General features: G+C 51.0%; 1 protein-coding gene across 1 annotated transcript; it reads left to right on the plus strand.

Annotated features, from left to right (window-relative positions):
* Positions 1–6111: 6111 nt before the first annotated feature.
* Positions 6112–18396, plus strand: Dusp4 (dual specificity phosphatase 4). Its single transcript, NM_176933.4, has 4 exons — positions 6112–6675; positions 14949–15094; positions 15626–15845; positions 16900–18396. Exons 1-4 carry the CDS (start codon positions 6231–6233, stop codon positions 17283–17285), a joined length of 1197 nt encoding a protein of 398 aa, NP_795907.1. The 5' UTR covers positions 6112–6230; the 3' UTR covers positions 17286–18396.
* Positions 18397–19311: the final 915 nt, after the last annotated feature.

Genomic DNA, 19311 nt, shown 5'->3' on the forward strand with positions numbered 1-19311 from the left:
CATTTTTCTTTCATTTCCCTAATCTGGCAATACAGCCCAGTTCCTTTCTCTTCTGAACTTCCCTGGCATTTTTATCTGCTCTTCTATAAGGATGTTTACTGGTTCCTGCTATTCAATAGTACATATTGGCAGTCATACTGGTTTTGATTCTGCTGGCATCTGTGGTGGTTTGAGTATCCTTGACCCATGGAAAGTGACACTATTAGAAGGTGTGGCCTTGTTGGAGGAAGTGTGTCACCTTGTAGGTAGAATTTGAGGACTGCTGGTGCTCAGGTTCCTCCCAATGTGGAAGAGAATCTCTTCTGGCTGCCTTCAGCTCAAGATGTAGAACTCTCAGCTCTTTCTAGACCACTATGCTTGCCTGGAGAAAACACGTAATGTTTGAAAAGGATAGAAATATAACCCAACAGACAGTGGGCAACGCTGTGTGGTATTGGTTTGCCTTGCCACTCTTTGCTGGTCATTGTTTGTCATGACTTGGTAGAAAGAATGAAACCCACCAAAGAACTTGTAATGGTGTTCTGGCGGCTTCTTGCTGCTTATGTGAACTTGGGCGGATTGGCAGAGCCTTTTGGGGTTTTTGTTGTTGTTTTGATCAAACTGCCATTGCTGATTCCTGCATGGTGTTTTCGAGTGGACTGAGCTGTTGATTTGTGTGAACAGAGCTACTGATATCCTGACAATGCACACTGGATTCACTCAAAAAAAAAATCTTTGCTATATAGGTCCGAATCCTCCTTTGCCTTATTAACCTATCCTTTTTCACTATCTCTGGTGGGTGGTGGGCTAGAACACTACCTTATTAAAAGTAGGTTCTGAAAAGTCTAAGCCTACAAGTTGCCTTGGTCATGGTGTTACTTCACAACAATGAAACCCAGACTAAGACAGCATCATTAGTAATCCAGACACATTTATTTTTCAGGCTCAGTTTAGCACATTTGAGTGAATGAATAGATGAAGAAAATATGCACATTAGAACGACAGAGAAAAGACCAAGTCCATCCATCCATTTGTTTTCAAAACCCGACCCCTCACCCCTTGAGACATGGTCTTCTATGTAGCCCAGGCCAACTCCCCAAACTCTCCAATCCTTCTGCACCCTGGGTTGATTATGCACTACCAACACCTGCAACCCCCACCTCAATGTTTCATAAGGATGTTTGAGACATTCTTGCCTCAAATAAAGAAAACCCATAAACTTCCTTCTTAAATCAAAGAGTATTTATTCTGGGGGGGGGGGTAAGAAAAGAGCTAGAGATTGCCCTTCCTGTGTGGCATTGTAGTGTGCTTGGCTTTGGGGAGGGTATGATGGGAACAGTGGGTGAGTTTGGGATTGATAAGGGCTCACCCACTCAAATCATATCATATAGGCTTGGAACCCTTTTGACAGGAAACTCCTGCACAAGCCTCTCTTTCAAAGTGAGGAAATTTTGGCTAAGGGGGAACATCTTGCCCAAGACCACTTAGCTACATATGGGAGCATTGTCTTGATGGAATAACTATCAAATAAAATAGAAAGTGAAGCAAAAAAGCACTCAAACTCCCCTCAGTATACCTGGCTGGGAACCCACTACTTTAAATTATTAGTATGTGGGACAATGCCACCCATAGAAAGTGACAGAGGATGAGCTGGAGTGTGCTGTCACACGCCTTTGATTCCAGCACTGTTCCAGGACAGCTATAGCGACTACACAGAGAGACTTCGTCTCGAAAAACAAAGAAAAACAACAAAAACAAACAAAATGATAAACTATAAACTCATCTGATAAAGTCATCATTAAAAAGACACTTCAGACGGACTTGGTGGCACATGTTTGTAATCCCAGAATTTTGGAAATGGAGGTAATGGTAAGTAGTGAAGTTTTTAGGCTCAAAGATTGGACTCTGGCAGTCCCTGGTGCTAGGTCTCATGACCAGGACAAAAGGCTAACATGCCTAGAGGCTCAGCCACCCCATCCCTACCTAATATACCAAGAAAGGGACCTGTAACCTGTAAATCGAGCAGGGATAGATTTATTCACTGTGTCCCATTGGGAAGAACAGATAAAGAGGCCAGTGCCACTCAGTGAGTCTTCCAGGCACTGGCAGGTTTATGGTTAAACAGAGAGAAAGGCTATGCATAATTAATAGTCTCTATCCTGCTATCAGCTGTCTGAGCTAAAATGTGGTCAGATAAACCATGAAATTTCTTCCTTGGAATTTCTTCTGGAAATAGGGCTTCAACTTTTCCCTTTCCCAGCATGTGATTCTTGAGGGAATCTGAATTCTTTGGCATCCAGTATTTCAATAATCGCACAGCACAGCGGTGGGATTAAGGGTTCAAGGCCAGCCTGAGCTACAGGAAACCCCTAAATCCCAACAAAGCTTTTAGTTCTTTCACTGATTTCTAGGTGTTGAAGATTTCCACTGCCTCCAAACCTTGGCTTGAGGGTCAGAGGTGGGCAGAAAAGAGAGACACGCGAAGAACACATTGTGGACACCTTTTCCTCCTTGGAGCCCAAGTTGGCCTCCAATTCTCCCCAGTATTTACCATTCCAGCACAAATAGGTGCTGGTGAAAAGGATGTTTCGTGTGTAGTTCAGAGTAAGAAGAAAGGCTCTGGATTCCCTGGCTTCCACTCAGCTTATCTGCTGCCACCATGGTTATTCACTTATCAATGACTTTTTTTTTTTTTTTGAAGGTAAGTTTTGTTCAGTTACTTTGGGACAGGACTGTGAGTCAGAGGCTGGCATCAAAACCAGAATAGAAGCCACCGTCTTCTCTGGGGATTCTACTCCTGGCTTTGAATCCCCAGATCACAAAACTTTCTAATTGGAAAGAAAAGTTCTTAAACAAGCACAGGGATTTGTTGAAGCCTGACAGTGACTAATAAGGTCGGTCTGAGGACTGCCTGATGAAAGAGAAGTTGGATTCACATGTCACGGTGAAATTTTAAAGCATTTCCACCCCAGCTTTAACTGCTGAGTGTAAATTGGGCAATCCCACCCCAATCCTTGCAGATATTCCTAAACTAAATAACTCTGAAAGGACATCCAAGCAGTTGGCTTTCCTCAAATGCCTTTGTTTACTGCAGGATTTTATTGACCAATTGACTCACGAGGTTCCTGTGTAAACCGAGTGTTTCTCACCCTTTAGCCTGAAGACCAATGGAAGAAGGGTTTTCTATCTTCTCTATAGCCGGGGTTGGGTAGACCTTAAATTGTATTCACCTAACTGTGGACCAAATGGCTCACGCGATTCCATTAAGAAAATTATCTAGGGTGCTCTCACAGTATCCGGGGAAACACAGTGCTGTCATTTAAAGCTCATTGCCTACATTCACACTGCTGAAGGCAGTTTCCTGAAGGGGGCGGGGCGAGGGGGGAGGTCGTTTGTTTTATTCAACATCATCTTCTCTTGGCTTAAATGTACTAAGTCTCAAGTAGGTGGCCCTCTCCAGGAACAGGCGAGCAGGCGAGCAGGCGCGGGCACTCACACGTGGACACACACGCGGACACGCGCCTGCCCACACCCCTTGCGCGTGACTCGCCTATGGGATTTAAGGGCTTCTCCGGCAAGGATTACCGTCAGGTGCAGAAAGCAGCCCTTTGTTCCGTGGGCATTCCCCCCCACCCCCCGGATTTGACTGTTATTTACAGGCCATGTGAGCACTGGCCAGGGCCTGGCCGGCGGGGGGGTGGTGGCAAGGAGAGCACCCCTGACGCATGGGAGACAAAGGCTCGTGAGGCCAGCGCCGCCAGGGGACAACTCCACCCTCACCCCCCTCTGTGACTCCGGTGAAATCGGCCGAGACTTGCATCCGGAGAAGTTGAGGCCTGCTGGCCTCTGGATATGTAGACTTCGGGGAGAGGCCCCACGAGAGTGAATCTGACCCGGGCTGTCGAGGCACGGGGGATGTCTAGCACCCATAGAGGGCCAGCAAAGGGGAAGCACTAGATGTCCTCCCAGCTCCCGAACCAAGAGAAACCACTTTGCCCTCCTCACGGGTGCAGGGAGCCCATGCGGCTCTCCCAGCCAGAAAGCCGGGTGCCGGAGACTTTGCCCCAGGCAGCCGACGTCACTCCACTGTGGTGGCTCCTTCCGGAACCCGAATTAGAGTGATCGCGCACCCCGGGCACCAAAATATAAGGTGCGTTGGGGGCTGAGGGGTCGCTAATATGCCAGCAACAAATTAATACTCATGTAATAGTTTATTTTTTTAACTGAAGAAAAATCCATAAACAAAATAAAAACTGCAGTGCCATTTTGGAACCCGAGGCAATAAAAATAAATCTCCACAGATGATTGCTTCTCAACCCCCATAGCCCACTGGACCCTGAAAGGGGTGTCAGGGCCTTCAGAGTGCAGAGAGCCGGTAGAAGGCCTTGAAATGAGAGCTGGAGGTGATCTCGGGCGAGCAGCTACGCAGAGAACAAAGCAAAGGGTAACAGTGGAGGAGGCTGAACAGGGCGGGAAGGACCCCAAGGCTTCGGCGGCCCTCGCTGCCTTAATCAGGCTTAGTCGCAACTTGAAATGGAATATTCGACCTGGCCGCCGCTACCAAACCCCGTAATTCCCTTGTTCGGTGATTAATTCTTGCTAACAAGACTTGGCAAGATCTCGGCCAAATAATTTTTTTGGCTCTCTGTAAGGTCCCCACCACATGCGCGCATAACCTCCTCTCTTGCCAAAATCGAGCCCTTGGGAAATTAAATGCTCCCCCCCCGAAAGTAAAATGGGGGGTGGCAGATGCTACGTGACCTGGAAAGAGGGATGCGGAAACTCGAATCGTCTCCTAGCTTATTACATTTGCTTTTATAAAAGGTCATTCTTCCCATGGGCACTTTTCAGCATCTTTTCCTTCGTACCAAATGTAGACCTTAACCGTCATTTCCTTAGAGGACGTTGCGTGTGAGGAGGGAAGCGAGGACTCCCACCAAAGAGGAAAACCTCCGGGTATTCCCCCCCCCCCCCCCCATGGTTAAAAAAGCAGGTTTTAGGAAGCTTGGGCCCGAGTGCCTCCCATTCTCTTGCACGGGCACAGCATTCGGCCAATTAACGCCCCCCTCTGGGTTGTAAAGTAACAAACCCCTCCACCTCTCTTTTGTTATTGGGCTTCGGCGCGAGGGCCTTCCCTTTCATCTTTCTAAATCTGCGTTGGCCCAGGTTCCGCGGGAAGCTATAAACCAGATGTAATAGCTCGGGATGGAAATCGATCACGCTAATGTATAAACTAAGTCCGGGGAATCGCATGGAAAAAAACAAAGACAAAACACAACCGGCCGGGCACGAAGAACGAGATTAAGTCCGGCGAGGAGAGGTCCCCAAGCCCTACGGGGTGGCAGCCGCACAGTGTCAGGTTTCTCGGAGCTGCAGGAGCGAGACCTCGAAGACTGGGGAGGCCGGGGGGGTGGGGGGGAGCGCAGGGGTGAAGACCTCCACACGGAGAGCCCAGGCCTCAGTAAGGCCCCGCGTCGCCACCCGCAACGATCTCTACCAGGATCGCCGCGCTCCGGGGCTGAGGAAGGACAGGGCACCGCGCCGCGGCTCCATTCACAAAGTCCCCGAGCCGCCGGCTCGCGGGCGGGTCGGAGGCTGCCTCCTTTTCTTCCTCTAGGTCTCCGTTTTATGAATGGGCCTGGCAGCCAGCACCGAGCGCCCTGTTTACTCCTCTCTTTGTGACGTCGAGTCCCCGTGACTGGGTGCGAGGGGGCCGGCGCTCCATTCACGAGCCGGGGTGGGGGCGGGGCGGGAAGCTTGCGTTGGGGGCGGGGCCTGGCGAGGTAGTAATGACTCTTCCCTCCCCCGGGAGAGCCGGCGAGCATTAATAAATCTCTAAGCCAGAGGAGGAAACTCTGGCTGGGGCAGTGCGTGCAGCTCCGGCGGTGCAGCGGTGGGGGAAACGGCGGAGCCCACGGCAGAAGCAGCCCTAGCTAGCAAAACACACCAGAGGCGACAAACCGAGAGGAGCCCTCTCTCGTAAACACACTCCCCTGCTCGATCGCTTGCCCCGGGTGCCGCGCGCCCGCCAGCTTTGGCGCCAGAGAAGGCTGGGACTGCTATGTAACGTTGAGGCTGCGGGAGGTGGAAGCAGGGGTGTTAGAGGGAGAAGAGCCTGGGGCCAAGTTTGCGGGTCACTTCTGCAGGCGCCCTCTTAGCCCTCGCCTGGTTCCTTCTTGTTAGCCTAGCTGGCTCCGGTGCCCTTGGCCTTCTCCAGCTAGCTCCCCAGCTTACTGCGTTTTGCCGGCGACATGGTGACGATGGAGGAACTGCGGGAGATGGACTGCAGCGTGCTCAAAAGGCTGATGAACCGGGATGAGAACGGCGGCGGCGGCAGCGCGGGCGGCAACGGCAGCGGCAGCCACGGCGCCTTGGGGCTGCTGAGCGGCGGCAAGTGCCTGCTGCTGGACTGCAGGCCGTTTCTGGCTCACAGCGCGGGCTACATCCGAGGCTCGGTGAACGTGCGCTGCAATACCATCGTGCGGCGGAGGGCCAAGGGCTCCGTGAGCCTGGAGCAGATCCTGCCCGCCGAGGAAGAGGTGCGTGCCCGCCTGCGCTCTGGCCTCTACTCGGCTGTCATCGTCTACGACGAGCGCAGCCCGCGCGCCGAGAGTCTCCGGGAGGACAGCACGGTGTCGCTGGTCGTGCAGGCGTTGCGCCGGAACGCGGAGCGCACGGACATCTGCCTGCTTAAAGGTAAACGTGGGTGCCCGGGAGAGCGAGGTGGGAGGGTAGGTAGTGTAAGGGACTTGGCGGCCTGAGCCCTGCTGGGCATTGGGAGGAAAGTACCCGAGTGACTACGGGGTGCTGGAGTCCCCTTCCTCGCGTGTCTTTGTGCGTGTCAGTGTGAACGGTTTTGCTGTGGTTTGGAGCCTGAGTCCCGGGGAGGCCGTGCTGGCGCGTTTCCCCAATCACCTGCAATCCGCACGCGTCTTGGAGTTTCCGTGTTTGTTTACGCGAACGGTTCTGGCCTGGATGCTGGCAGCGGTTCCTCTGCGCAGCCCAGCTTCAAGTACTGAGAACGCGCTCTTAGGTCCCACGGGGACGAGAGAGGCCTGGTTCGGTATAACCCCGGGAACCCTAGAGGGGGGTGAAGGAAGGTGAATGCTAGGGTAGGAGCTGTCTCAGGAGTTCATACACATCGGTCAATGAGGAAAGGAGAATTGGGGTGCAGACCTGGGGAGCTATCTCTTTTTTTCCCCGCTGCCTAAACTCAGAGCTTTCTTGGATGGCGGCCAACCCCCACTTGCCCCGGTCTAAGGGAGGCTGAAGTGCTGTATTTGGGGGGGTGGGGGGACACCAGGCACAACCGCGCCTGCTCCTGCTAATCCCGGGAGCAGAGAGTTACCACCTTTTGTTCACACATCATTCTCGACTCTGCCAGCGGCGCGTGCCTGGTTCGAGCGAACCCTGGCGTAGGAAATTAGGTGGCCGGAGAGAGGGTGGCTTGTCACATTGAGAAGTCAGACACCCCAAAAGGATCGCGCAGTATCTCAGACGTTGGCAAAGGGGAGGGACCGCTCGCCGCACCTGCCAGCTCGCTCGGTGTGCCGGCCACCGGTTGGGGAGCACTGTAGGGTGCGGGGTGTGTGTGTGTGTGGGGGGGTCGGGCGCCCCCTGCTGCGCTGCTCCCCTACCTCCGGCCACCGCATTCCGTGCATTCTTTCGCGCGGGTCTGGTCTTTGCTTCCAAAGCCTGGAGGTTTGTCCGACCTCCGCCTTCCAAGAGCCGCCCATTTCCCTGCCGAGGCTCTTCGCCCCGTCTTCCAGACTTTTCCTCTTAGTGTCTTGTCTTCCTTAAGGAAGGGAGGCCGGGAGCGAAACCCTTTCTCGCGTCCCCTCCGAACGGCACCCGGTGCGGGCGAGCCAGGCTGGCCGTGCGGAACAGCGGGGGGCTTTGTTCTCCGCAGTTGTTTCCTGACCATTTGACCCGTCAGCTGCTGGGGAAACGCTGCTGTTGATCTGAGGCTGAACTGCCAGGGCGATTTTTTTCTTTTCTTTTCTTTTTTTTTCTTCCTTTTCTTTCTTTTCTTTTCTTTTCTTTTTTTTTTTTTTTTGCAAGGACCGCCTGTGGCTCCTGCAGCCGAGCCCCAGTCTCTCAGCCGGCTCCCTAAAACGCTTTAGGAGCGACGGCCAGGAACACAGGTTCCGGACCTCGCGACCGGCCAGCGGTCTGAACCGGGGCCCCACGCAGTATCCGCGGAGCCCTGCCTAGGAAAGGCGCAGGTCCCGGGTCCTCCCTCGGCGGGGTGTCCTGCCTGGGCCCCTGAATCGAGATCGCGCGGGTGGGAAAGGTGAAACTGTTTCGGGGTGAAAGTCCTAGGTTGTCCTGGGTTGCCCAGCGGTTGGATTGAGAGTCGGAGCCCATGTCTTCCAACCCTGGCTTCAGGAGTACTTCAGTCCCACGTGGAGTCAGGGATTGTTTTGTTTTTCTTCCTGGAAGAATTCCGCCTGGGACTGCCCTGAAGCTGGAGCGGCAGCTGCCTTGAGCCTGAGCCCTTAGGCTTCCTTCCTGGGTGCGGGCCCCGGGGTCGGCCGAGCGCCTAGGGAGGGAGGCATATTTTTAATGTTAAACCTATGGCTTGCGGCACTCTACCGGTCCTGGATTCGGATCTGGAGACAGGCGAGGCCAGACCAGTTCTGAGAGATGCTTCAGGGCGAATATTGATGTAAGACTGGACAGGACAGGTGGCCTCTGGGCAAAATGACAGTCCCATCCGTAATGGGTGCCTGGCCCACAGAAAGGCAGCATTTCCTTCAAGTCGCGTTTTCCACCCCCTTCTCTCACTGGGCCGGGAGGATCAATCACCCTACCCCCTCAAATGCCAAAGGCCTTCTTCCCAGTCCTCTGAGGTGACGCTCTTCTAGGCCTGGTCACAGGCCTGGACTGCTTAGTTTTCATCTGTTCAGGAACAGCTCCTTCCCTCTTCTAGACAGAAGTTCAGCAGCCCTTGGAAGCAAGAGCCTAACATGATAATTTGTGTGTGTGTGTGTGTGTGTGTGTGTGTGTGTGTGTGTGTGTGTGTGTATGTGTTGGTCTTAGAGATCAGCGTTTGTCAGCCTTAGTTTATGTAGATGTGTGTGCTGAGCCACGACCTCGTCCTTCCTTCTCTCTGCCAGCTATTGAAAGGTCTTGGTAGAGCAAGAAGGAAATGTCTGCTCTAGGAGGGGGCAGTCATAGGAACTAAGCAAACCTCCCTCCCACCCCCAATCCTGCCCGGGAAATGTGGCTAGGTATGAGAGCATTGGCCCAAGGCTCTCTTCTGCTGGTGGAGTGAGGAGGCAGGCAGTAGGCAAGTGGAGACAGAGTGGGTGCCCACCAACCTTGGGATAGGGGAGAGAAAATAAAAAATAACCCTTTTAGAAGTGATGTCCTTCCAGGCCAAAGCGCTTGTCGGCCCCCCCCTTAAAAGAAATTGATGTTCCCCCTTTTGGGGGGGGTCTCTTTAAAAGATTTTTTTTCATAAGCAAGGTTTTAAAAGCAAGAATTAAAACTTTGCGAAACTATTGTTAATCTTATACATCGATCAAGTTTTGGTACATACTAGAAATCTTATGTTTCCTTTATGTGAGTAAAAAAATCATTGAAATTCTCTAACTTACATTTTTAAGTTTTTCAGATTTTATCTCAGTTTACATGTTTCAGATTCTTAACCTCCGTAAATGTTTGGGTTGGAATTTTAGATTTGCTTGCCTTTTAAAAGAAAAAAAAATCTTATCCGAATGGAAATAATTTTTTAATGCCAGTATCCCCAATCACAAATCAATCTGTTACACACAAATAATTTCAACCTGGTGTGGGAAATGCGTGTGATCACCAGACCTTGGAGGCTGGCTGAGGCAGTTGCGTCACGAACTGCTCCACACACAGGATCTTCTTTGTGCAATTTTATCTACTGTCCTGTGTAGAATTTACCATATGACCTAAGTTCTTATTCAAACACAATTGCAAAATTATGCAGGGGGCTGTTTTGAGCTATTGGGATAGAGTCATCTAGACAGCCTACTTCCTCAACTTATCTGTCTAGATCTTGGGTCTGACCCTGAGTTGAGTGGAGGACTCCGTCTTGCTCACCAGGACCTTTGTTGGTGCCTGCACGTCTCTTTCTCTGGACTTCTCTCCAGCTTTCCCAGTGTATAGCTCAGGCGTCTCAGGGCATAGCTCAGGGGCCTGCTTACACCTACATTTTATATTCAGAGGGAGGAAGATTTCTGGCTTTTTCTATTTGTACATAGAACAGAGTGCTCCAGAGAGGGAAAGAGTTGGAGTGTTAGAATTACCAAAGCAATTACTTAAGCAAGACTCCCAAGCCTTAAAGCATTAGCTACATAGTTACTAGGCATTAGCTACATAGTTACAAGGAACGGAGAAAGTACAACTGTGGCATCAAGCGAATGGACTTCTCTAGTCAACCAAGGTTACTAAAGACAGGGCGAGGTGTCCAAGGACTTTCTCCTTTATCTTTTAAGACCATCAGGGCTTCTTATCTTGTAGAAAAAGGTGGTAGTTAAAGAGCCAAGAAATCCCTTTAAATACTCCAAACCTGTAAAGCTGGATTGCTAATTTCCTTACTTCAAGAGCCAGTTCCTGTCAGAGAGAGGGAACATGGCCGGAAGTCAAGTGACTCTGATAGAAGCCAGTCTGCTGGACAGGGCAGTTAGGGTGGGAGGCCTGGGAGGGACTGCAAGAAAGATCTAGTCCCTAAGCAAGGCTTTAGGGCAGTGATTCTCAACTTCCTGATGCTGCCACCCTTTAATACAGTTCTTCATGTTGTATAAACCCCAATTATAAAGTCATTTCATTGCTACTTCGTAACTAATTTTGTTAGTTATGAATCACGATGTAAATATCTGATATGCAGGATTTCTGTCGTGCTACCCTGTGAAAGGGTCCTTCAACTTTCCCGCCAAGGGTCAAGACCACCAGGTTGAGAATCAATTCCTTAGGCGGTTCGGCCAAGTGACCTGGGAAGGACAGGCTCTCTGACTTGGGAATTCTAAGATCAGGAGTTCACTTAGGTCATCTGAAGACTGTTTAAAGTGAAGTTCCCAAAGGCTACGACCTTCAGACGACCTAGACTTCCTTTCTGGGCCAGAGTGAGACCCAGGCTCAGGTGGTAATCTCAATATTGACTGATCGGATCTAGGGAAAGTGGCAGCCTCATTAAGATTCCCCGCCATAGGCACTACCCGAGCAACTCCTCTCTAGGAACCCTATTATGGTGGTTTACCAGCACCAGTCAGGGGCCCTTGTAAAGCACTTCTACGAATGTATATGATCTCCACTCCCTTCCGGCTGACCTGGCAGCCCACTAGAGTGGAGGAGTTACAGCTAGCAGCAGCCCCTTGTGGTCATGGTTTATATCCTGAAGGTGAGCCATGGAGTTAACTGGAGATATAGTTAGTTGCCCTTCAGGCAAGCCCCTTGAAGGCCAGGCCTAAGTTTCCATTTCTGACCTACAGGTTGAAAGGCAATAAGTACAGGAAATAAGTTCTTTATCCTTTGATGTTTATTTATTTATTTATCTTTATTTTTGTTTTTTCAAGACAGGGTTTCTTTGTATAACAGCCCTGGCTGTCTTGAAACTCCATTAGTAGATCAGGTTGGCCTCAAACTCAAAAGAGAGCTGTCTGCCTCTGCCTTCTGAGTGTCTGTGATTAAAGGCGTGCAGCAGCAAACTGGGCTGATATTTATTTGTTTATTTATTTATTTAGTGCTAGGAATCGACATGTTGTTTAACAAAGCACTCTACCACGGAGCTGCACAGCCCCAATCTTAGGAAGTATATTGTTAAATAAGACCTTTAAGAAATCTGTTAGGAAATTACTTATGTTCAACAGGACATTGGAAAAACAGGCCGAAATTCATTGGTATATGTTATGATTTTTTTTGTTTGTTTTGTTTTGTTTTGTTTTGTTTTGTTTTTGAGACAGGGTTTCTCTGTGTAGCCCTGGCTGTCCTGGAACTCACTCTGTAGACCAGGCTGGCCTCGAACTCAGAAATCCGCCTGCCTCTGCCTCCCAAGTGCTGGGATTATAGGCATGTGCTACCACTGCCTGGCATGTTATGAAATTTTATCCAGAAGATGCCCAATGCCTTGGAGAGGCCCAGACTGACCATCTGATTCATGTGTCCCGGTTCCACTTTGGGACATATGCCGGAGGTTCAGTGAAAATCTGGCCCCTTCTGCGTGGAGTTAAGTTCTGGATAAAACTTGGGTCCTCTGAACCTGGTTCTTTACCACAGAGGCGCTGTGGCCATGATGATACTTGCATGAAGATGGGGCTACTAGCTAGGAGGGCCTGAGAGGAAAACATTTTAAGGCAGCTTTCCCTACACACTGAGAAATAAGAGCTCTCTCTCTCTCTCTCTCTCTCTCTCTCTCTCTCTCTCTCTCTCTCTCTCTCCCCCCCCCTCTCTCTGCATGTGCGTTTCATACCTGCAATCCCAGCATATGGGGAGTGGGAAGTCTGATTACCATGAGTTCGAGGCCAGCCTGGGTTACAAAGTGGGGACTACCCCCCGCCCCCGTGACAATATACCAGACCCAGTAAGTTTACACCATGATCAGGAAGAAGGTCACATGGACCCCTTTGGACCTTCTCTAAACGGACACGCTTTTAAAAAAATGAGCACACAGTACTACTCGGTTCTCTTCTTTGAAGTGCGGGTCAGCTGGTGTCTGGGCAGGAGTATCGCTGCCAGCACCCTCTGGAATCACCCATGGGCATGCGGCAGTGTTCCCAAGGGAATGGCTAGTGCAGGGGCTCCTGATGGTAAGTCTGGCTTCAAGCTGGCCACGGTGAATGCTGGCCCCTGTCCTTAACCTGACTGTGAGACCCCAGGTGGCTGTGTGCTGTGTGTGTAACTCTGGTGCACTTCACATGTTCGACGGGGGCTGCTCGATGCACAGGAAGTAAATGCCCTCTGTCTGGGGTATTTCAGTTCTTAGTAACTCAGGATTCACCCAAAAGGCTTTAACAGCGAGCGGCATGGCCAGGCGAGGCAAGGACTTTTCAGTTTCTTCCTCTATGTGGGTAACAACTCACCTGCACTCACCAATGTCCTTCCTGCACAGCACCCCACCCCCCATCTTTGTCCTCATAGAAACCAGCCGCAGCTTCCCAAAGACAAAAGGTGCCTGGATCAGGAACTCTGTGCCAGGGGAGATTAATCACTTACCGAGTAGGAGCAGGGGGCTGTGACAGAGGTCAGAGGAGGGCGGAAGTAGGGTGGGCGCACAGTTGATGACTCAGAAGGCTGGGATGGAATCTGTCTGCAAAGTCCAGAAAGGACCTTCAGGCCAGCGGGTCCTGTACCCTTTCTATGAAGGGAAGGGTGGGAACTTTTCCTTCTGCCGGGAGGCTATCTGGAGAGTCCTGCATTGTGACCTTGGAATCTGGGCTGCCATGCCCCACCCCCTTTATTTTTTTAAGTGAGACAGGTTGTGCCTGTTTCCTGGGTGGAAAGCATTTTGTCAGGGACTACTGTTCTTTTCTTTTTTTTTTTTTTTAAGTTTTGATTGCTTAAATGGATGTTAATAAACAAACGGGTGGTTAAAAATTTGAAGTCTTACAGAAGCACACCTAAGGGCAAATGAGCTTTGCTAATGAAGGTGTGGACTGTGGGACAGAGTTTCTTGGTAGGGACCAAGGGCCTTTGGTGACAGACCTTTATTGCTTCTTGATCCCTCAGATTCTCATCCCTGCCTTTTCGGCCTGCTTTAAGAAGAAGGATTTATAATGGGAGGGAGAGGGAGTCCTGCCCCTTGGGTGCTGTGGCCACTGAGCCCATGAATATCCATAGCTGGCATCACCAGGTCTGCAGGCTTTTCCGCCTGGGAGGCTGGTCACTGTGACTCAGCAGGAAGAACTTTGACCAGAGATAGACTTTTATATCCGGAGGGAGCGGGCAGAGAGCAAGCCAAACCTCCGGTCAGAGAGGAAAAAAAATGGGTTCCCTGCTTCTGAAAGCCCTGTGATGTGGCGAGAGTTCTTTATCTCAGAAGCAGCAGGAAGCAGTTTTCTCGGGTTAGGATTTAGGGGCCTGGCACTTGGCTAAACTGGTCACATGTCACCCCTTTAGTTGAACAGCTGGAAGGCACAGTGCCAGAGGTGACTTTCTAGCGGGGCCGGGCACAGAGAAGGAGCGAGCCACCTACATACGCACCTACCATTTTAGCCCATTGTGTGGGTACCTCTGTGAGAGTGGTTGATCCCTGACGTGTAGAATGTTTTTGAATTGCTAATAGTTTCTAGTCCTGGAGGTTCCTACTGTTCTGCATCTTGGTCTCAGGTCCTTGTGGAACAGCACCCAGCTGTACCAGACAACTGGCACTATCTTTGTCACAAAACCCTTCCTTCCGCAGAAGACACAGTGATAACCTTTGCCAGGCTCCTCATCCACACTCAGGTCATAAAAACCCTTCCTTGCTCCAACCTGTGTGGCAGGGTTGGTTTGTGTGTTGGAAGTCAGTTTCCTCTTGTGATCCTGTTGGTAAAGACAGTGCTTGTGGTATCTGCTCCAACCGAAGGAAGGGCTCCTGGCAGGGTATCTTAGCCCCCACCTCCGATTCTTTCCCCCATCAGAAGGGACTGGTGATGGCAGGAATCCTCACTAGGCTAGAGGAGGACACATCTGGTTTGCTGGTTGCCTAAGTGCTAAGTGCTCATGGGTCCCTCGTTGTACGCGGTGGTATTCTAGAAAGTCCTTCTGGCACATCCGTGTGTACATCTTTCTTTGTGTATTTTTATCTCTGCCCGGAAAGTCCCTAGCATCCTTTCTTCCTTGATACTGTCCTCTGTTGTCCGACCCAACAAACCTCTGAGAAAATGCTCCGGCCGTCATTATCTCTAGACCCACAGCGCCACCTAGTGGCGTAAGCTCCCCTTAGCCTGGTGGGATTGTTGTTCCTCCTTTCTTTCTGGCTCCGCGTCTCCACTGACCAGAACCACTTTTCTCCTTTACAGGTGGCTATGAGAGGTTTTCTTCTGAATACCCAGAATTCTGCTCTAAAACCAAGGCCCTGGCCGCCATCCCACCCCCTGTACCTCCCAGCACCAATGAGTCCTTGGACCTGGGCTGCAGCTCCTGTGGAACCCCGCTGCACGACCAGGTATGTGTACCCCGGTTCAGGCAGTGCAGGAGAACACGAAGGAACCGCTTGAGCCATTGAATACATGCTCACCCACCCTTCCCATCCGATGGACCGGGGATAAAGAGTCCACCGCCTCTGTCCATAAAGTATCCTTACATCATGCTACCATCTCTCCTAGTATAAGACATCTTTTCTCAGATGTGTTCATTGTAGACGTAACCCAGCCAAACAGATCCATCAGCAGTGTGAACTCCCATTGTGGCCGAGTGTGCCTCATGGTCAGTCAGTGTACTGCCAGGGTTGTCACGGGAAGGTGGCTGGCTGGTGCCCATAAGACCAGACCAGACCCTGTTTCTGACCCCTGGAGTCGCGCTGAACTCAAGCCAGGGAAGGAAGAGCCAGAAAAGCTCTGCCTGTCAGTACCCCCCACTCCCACTCCTACACCACCCCCCCCCCCCGGTCTAGAAAGCCTTTCCGTCCCTGGTTCCGGCACTTCAGCCCTGCATCACTCATGTTTTGCCTATGTCTTTCTGCTTTTTCTTGCTGCAGGGGGGCCCCGTGGAAATCCTCCCTTTCCTCTACCTCGGCAGTGCCTACCATGCTGCCCGCAGGGACATGTTGGATGCCCTGGGGATCACGGCCCTCCTGAATGTCTCTTCAGACTGTCCCAATCACTTTGAGGGTCATTACCAGTACAAGTGCATCCCCGTCGAAGACAACCACAAGGCCGACATCAGCTCCTGGTTCATGGAAGCCATCGAGTACATCGGTAGGCTGCCCTCCAACTTCAGGGGAACCAGGGGGGGACCCAGGGACTGCTGGTGGGGATTTTAGGCGTTAGGCGCAGGCTGTGACACTCCCCTTGTATTTTGTCGTTGCTCTCACCAAATATTTGATTAAAAACCAACTAAAGGGTGGGATTGATTGACTCTGGCTTGCAGTTTAAGAAGAATGTAGTCTGTCCTTGTGGGGAAGACCTGGTGGTGACTGGTGCAGCCAGGAAGCCAAGCCAGGTTATCAACCCTCACTCAGGGCCTGCCCCTAGCTAATCTGTTCCTCAGCATGGCTGCCCCTCCTGTAGGTTTCATGGTCTTCCCCTCTGCCCCCCAACTCCCACCGCAGTGGGCCTGTGGGGATTTCAACTGAAATACTAGAAAGGCCCAGGCCACTCATGGGGGGTGGTGGGGGGGGGACGGGGACAGGGACAGACGACACACTTGTGTGGTGGGAATTGAAAGTCATTATTGAGGCCTGGCTGGAGAGCCTGTCACTTCCTCAAATGGAAAGTGTACCGTGTGTACAAAGTAAGGCTTTTGCATGGTGAGGAAGTCAGGAGGAAACTGGAGTCACTGCTCTCTTTGATCTGATGGCTCTGCCATGTGACTTCCCTGCTTTTAAAAAATCTTTCTGTTGTTTAAAAGATACACGGGGTGGGGGGGGGGGAAGGGAGCTGGAGAGATGGCACAGCAGTCAAGAGCATTCACTGCTCTTCCGAAGGTCCTGAGTTCAAATCCCAGCAACCACACGGTGGCTCACAAGCATCTGTAATGAGATCTGACCCCTTCTTCTGGTGTGTCTGAAGACAGCTACAGTGTACTTTTTTATAATAATAAATCTAAAACGACAACAAAACCCACTGGGTTGAGTGGGATACCTTGTCTTCATCTTCGGTCTAGCGTAGCTGACCTTCCCATAGTAGCGCCCCTCATCCCACTGTGTGTATGTGTTTGTGACGATGTCTTGGCTTCTGTCACATGCACCTGCTAGTGGCGAATCCCTGAAGCCCGCCAAGGTCCCTAATCACATGCCACTTTCTGCCGCAGACGCAGTAAAGGACTGTCGAGGGCGAGTGCTGGTTCACTGCCAGGCCGGCATCTCCCGATCAGCCACCATCTGCCTGGCCTACCTGATGATGAAGAAGCGGGTGAGGCTGGAGGAGGCTTTTGAGTTCGTCAAGCAGCGCCGAAGCATCATCTCGCCCAACTTCAGCTTCATGGGCCAGTTGCTGCAGTTTGAGTCTCAGGTGCTCACCACGTCCTGCGCCGCCGAGGCTGCCAGCCCTTCTGGGCCCCTTCGGGAGAGGGGAAAGGCCACCCCGACCCCCACCTCGCAGTTCGTCTTCAGCTTCCCTGTGTCTGTGGGCGTGCACGCGGCCCCCAGTAACCTGCCGTACCTGCACAGCCCCATCACCACCTCCCCCAGCTGTTAGGACTCGTCTCTGGACCCCAAATCCAGAGTCGGCCCCCAGCCAGTTGCCAGCCACCTGTGAACAGCAAATAGGGACTGACCAGTGGGGGATCAGGTGACCAGGCTCCGTCTCCATTTCTCCTTGGCCAACCACAGGGCCAGCTAGGATGGCAATAACGACTTTGAATACACATTAAAAACAAACACAACTAAACACTCTAACATAAGCAATAACGGCGGTTTCCGCTGCCAGAGAAGACTTGGTTTCTGTGTCAGTTTTTACTTTGCAGGTAGAAATTTACCTCATTATTATTATTATTAAAAAAGCAATCAAGCTTGAAAGTTATGAAACCCCACAGATCCTGGCAAATGTGCGCAACCAATTTTTATTGAGTGGAGAGGGAAAGGAAAGAGGAGAAAAAATGAGTTTGCCAGGAAAGTGCCTGGTTCTGTGTGTGTCTGTTCTCCTGTTGTTGAACTCACAGGAATTTTGTTCTAGATCCTTCTAGGCCACAGTATTATACTTAGTCGTCAACTGGATAATCACTTACTGTTTAATGCATATTGAGAACCTCAGCATGTGTGTGCAGGAGTCTAGTGACTCTGGGAGATATTTCTGTTGAGGTCACACAGTCGAGCAGAGAAACACACAGGTGTGTGAGCAGTGAGAGGAGCGTCGGGTAGGTGGTCACCATGGTTACCATCAGACGCAGGGTGACATGCAAGGAAAAAGGTTTATGGTTGGTCACTTTTGCAGCTGGCCCCTGGGCCCACTGACCCAGCCACGTGAGATTTTTCTCTCCAGCGGTCTGTTTGGCTGGGGATAGAGTGGTTTCTTCCCACTTGGCCTAGGATCTGGCTATTGGTCTGTGGTAAACGCCATCTTTACCAAGGTGCTCCTGGAAAACTGGGTGCCGTTCAGATTTTCCTGCCGTGAATCATTTGGTAAGGCCAGATCAGAACCAGATCACTGAAGATGAACTAAAAATGAATCTCCCTCTCGCGGATACATTGGGTGTTTCAGATTTAGCAGTTTACTTGAAGTATACATACCAAGAAATTCTTGTTACAAAATCTGGTGAATACTCTGAAACGCCCTCCCTCTTTTGAATAAAAAGATACGCATATGCCTGACTTGGGCCTCCTAAAAGTCTGGAAAGGTGAGAGAAAAGAGGGTGTGGGGCCGGATGCCAGCTCCTGTTTTACTGATATAGGGTGACTTAGGAGCCATGCTGGGTTCCAACTGGGCCAACACCATTTTAAAGGAGCCTTTCCAAGTGGAGGAATGGCTTTGGAGGAATAAGTGTGTTTTCTAGGGGGAATGTGAGGGGTAGGGGAGGGAACCTGTTTTATCTGTAGTATTGGGGGACAAGTTTTGTGATGGTGTGTCAGATTAGAGGTCACTGCAGACTTGGCAGAAATTAGCATGGTCCCCGTGCCCTCCTCCCCCACACCTTGAGCAGACATGTAACCAAGCCTCCATGTCACGTGGTGACATCCAGAACCCCCAGACAAGCCTGGGTTCATGGCTTTTCCTTCCATGAAATGTGAACCTGTGTTGGTAGAACTTGGATTGAGTGGCCTGTGCCAAATTCTGCCTTTAGGTGAGAAGTGAGGGGTGCCCTGCTCGCTTCCCCTACTGTCCGAAGGCTTGGCTGAAGGCATAGCGGGTCCGAGCTTCCCCGATGGCGGACTGCCTTTGCTTAGTTGGATGGTCCCATATTTTTACCCCCACTGCCTTCCTGGCAGCTGTTTCATGTTTGGTGAAGAATTAGATTAAATGAGCTCTGTAGCTAGTCGAGTCCTGGGCTCTGAGAATGTTGAGGGCATCTGGAGAGCAGATAGCTTGTAGACTACATTCACTTTCTAGATGAGTGTTTGCCAAATGTGTCCTAGTTCCCAGACTGGATCCCAACGACACAGGCATTGGGAGCTCCAAATGTCCCTCCCCTGCTTCCTAATTCAAACCTCCTATGACAGTGTCAAGGGGCTATTTATAAAGTCATTTTCTTTGTACTTGATAACAGCATGAGATCCAAAACGCTTAG

The sequence above is a fragment of the Mus musculus genome, chromosome 8 (genome assembly GCF_000001635.26).
Source record: "Mus musculus strain C57BL/6J chromosome 8, GRCm38.p6 C57BL/6J".
Taxonomy (NCBI): Eukaryota; Metazoa; Chordata; class Mammalia; order Rodentia; family Muridae; genus Mus; species Mus musculus.